The 1,625-nt window shown below is 35.8% G+C and overlaps 1 protein-coding gene across 1 annotated transcript; it reads left to right on the forward strand.

Moving 5' to 3' along the window:
- The first annotated feature begins 518 nt into the window (after positions 1-518).
- Positions 519-1,026, forward strand: LOC120130724 (EPIDERMAL PATTERNING FACTOR-like protein 1). Its single transcript, XM_039147894.1, has 2 exons — positions 519-640; positions 719-1,026. The coding sequence occupies exons 1-2, from the start codon at positions 545-547 to the stop codon at positions 977-979; spliced, it is 357 nt and encodes a 118-aa protein (XP_039003825.1). The 5' UTR covers positions 519-544; the 3' UTR covers positions 980-1,026.
- The last annotated feature ends 599 nt before the right edge of the window (positions 1,027-1,625 follow it).

Below are 1,625 nucleotides of genomic sequence, written 5' to 3' on the forward strand. Positions count from 1 at the left end.
CATTTTAAATGCATAATATCTCAGTTGAGAGACTCGCCCAACAACAACATAAAATGTGCGAACCAAAATGGCAAAAAAAAAACAAAAATAGTTCATCTAAAATTGTGAAGCACAGTTTTGGAATCAAAAGTGAATTTGCAGTCACTAATTACTGAAGAGTGGAATCAAATTACTAAGATAAGAAATAGGCCTATCGGATCCCCTTTCCTCTGCGATTTGGATTCTCCCAAATTGTTTACCTTTTCTGTGTTGTGCCTTTCACTCTCATTTTGAGGTCAGACCACCAGCAACTACCCCTATTTATTAACCCATACTCTTCCTTTATATTTGTATAAATGAGAGTTTTTGATAGTAAATTATTTAAATTTAATTTAATTTGGGTATCTTAACATTACATGAATTTAATCGAATTTGCTATATATAATATATTTTAATTTAATTTAATTTATTTTGTACTCTGCAGTTTAGAGTTCCATTGATTCTTTTTCTCGGTTGTTGCAATAAAAGACTGATTTTTACTGTTATTAATTTCATCATCATTATCATGACTTCACTTATTCCTTCTCTCCTTACCTTCTTCCTCCTCCTTGCTTCGGCATCTTCACTTCACCGTTTTCAACCTGCAAACTCCCCTGCTCCGGTTAGCATCCAACTCCCCATGAACATTCTTCTCTTTTTCCATTTATTTTATACCTTGTTCCATATATTTTGTCAACAGGGTTCATCTTTTGAAGAGAAGACAAGACTGGGATCGATTCCTCCAAGCTGCCACAACAGATGCAACGGCTGCCACCCTTGCATGGCGGTTCAAGTTCCCACATCGCCCGGCAGCCACCACGACCGCTTCAAACCAGGAGCAGCAGTCACGAGTCCCATGCAGTTTTTTGACCCATCAGGTAACCAATACTCCAATTACAAGCCTCTTGGTTGGAAATGCAGCTGCGGTGATCACTTTTACAACCCTTGCAAAATTAAATAAAGCATTGTTAGTTGTTTTTCAAGCTTCTGTATTATTGTAAATCCTTCGTTTAATCATTTTCCGTGTTGGTAACTAGAAAGAAATTGCAGTCATATTATAATATGATCGATATTTTAGGATTTTGTATAGTAATTATTATTTTCTGGGGATTTTCATGGGGACGTCAACTATCCCATCACTTTCTCCCACACCACTGTTGAATGCCCATCCGGTTGACTAGAATGCTGCAAGCATGTTAATTCTTTCATTAATGAATGGTTTTATAAGAAAAAAGAGCCATCGGTTTCATTAAAACCAAGAATCAACGTTAGGTTATATTTGCCAGACCAAGTAAAATGTTTGCTTTTGTTTAAAAGTATGAAAAGAAGAAGAAAATTGTGAATGGTCCCCTATATTGAATTAAAAGCACTGATGTGTTAGTGGGGAATCAAAGGGAAAAGGCAGAAGCATTACTATGATACTGTTACACAAACATAACATTTGTAGCGGCAGCTGATCCAAAAGTCGTGCATTGCTGGTCCCTAATTATTATTTATTGTTTTCACCATTTAAAAATTGATTTGAAATCTCCTCTTTGAGTTAACAGTAAGAATCCATCCCTTGACAATGCAAATATAATGTGTCAATCTGTAGGAATCCTTTGTTT

This window comes from Hibiscus syriacus, unplaced genomic scaffold (genome assembly GCF_006381635.1).
Source record: "Hibiscus syriacus cultivar Baekdansim isolate YM2019G1 unplaced genomic scaffold, ASM638163v2 tig00110548_pilon, whole genome shotgun sequence".
Taxonomy (NCBI): Eukaryota; Viridiplantae; Streptophyta; class Magnoliopsida; order Malvales; family Malvaceae; genus Hibiscus; species Hibiscus syriacus.

What these genes read in the sequence shown, in the direction of transcription:
- LOC120130724 (XM_039147894.1), top strand. Translation starts at nt 545, where the DNA reads ATGACTTCACTTATTCCTTCTCTCCTTACCTTCTTCCTCCTCCTTGCT. An exon ending in CTGCAAACTCCCCTGCTCCG is followed by an intron (nt 641 to 718) that starts GTTAGCATCCAA and finishes TTTTGTCAACAG; the next exon opens with GGTTCATCTTTTGAAGAGAA.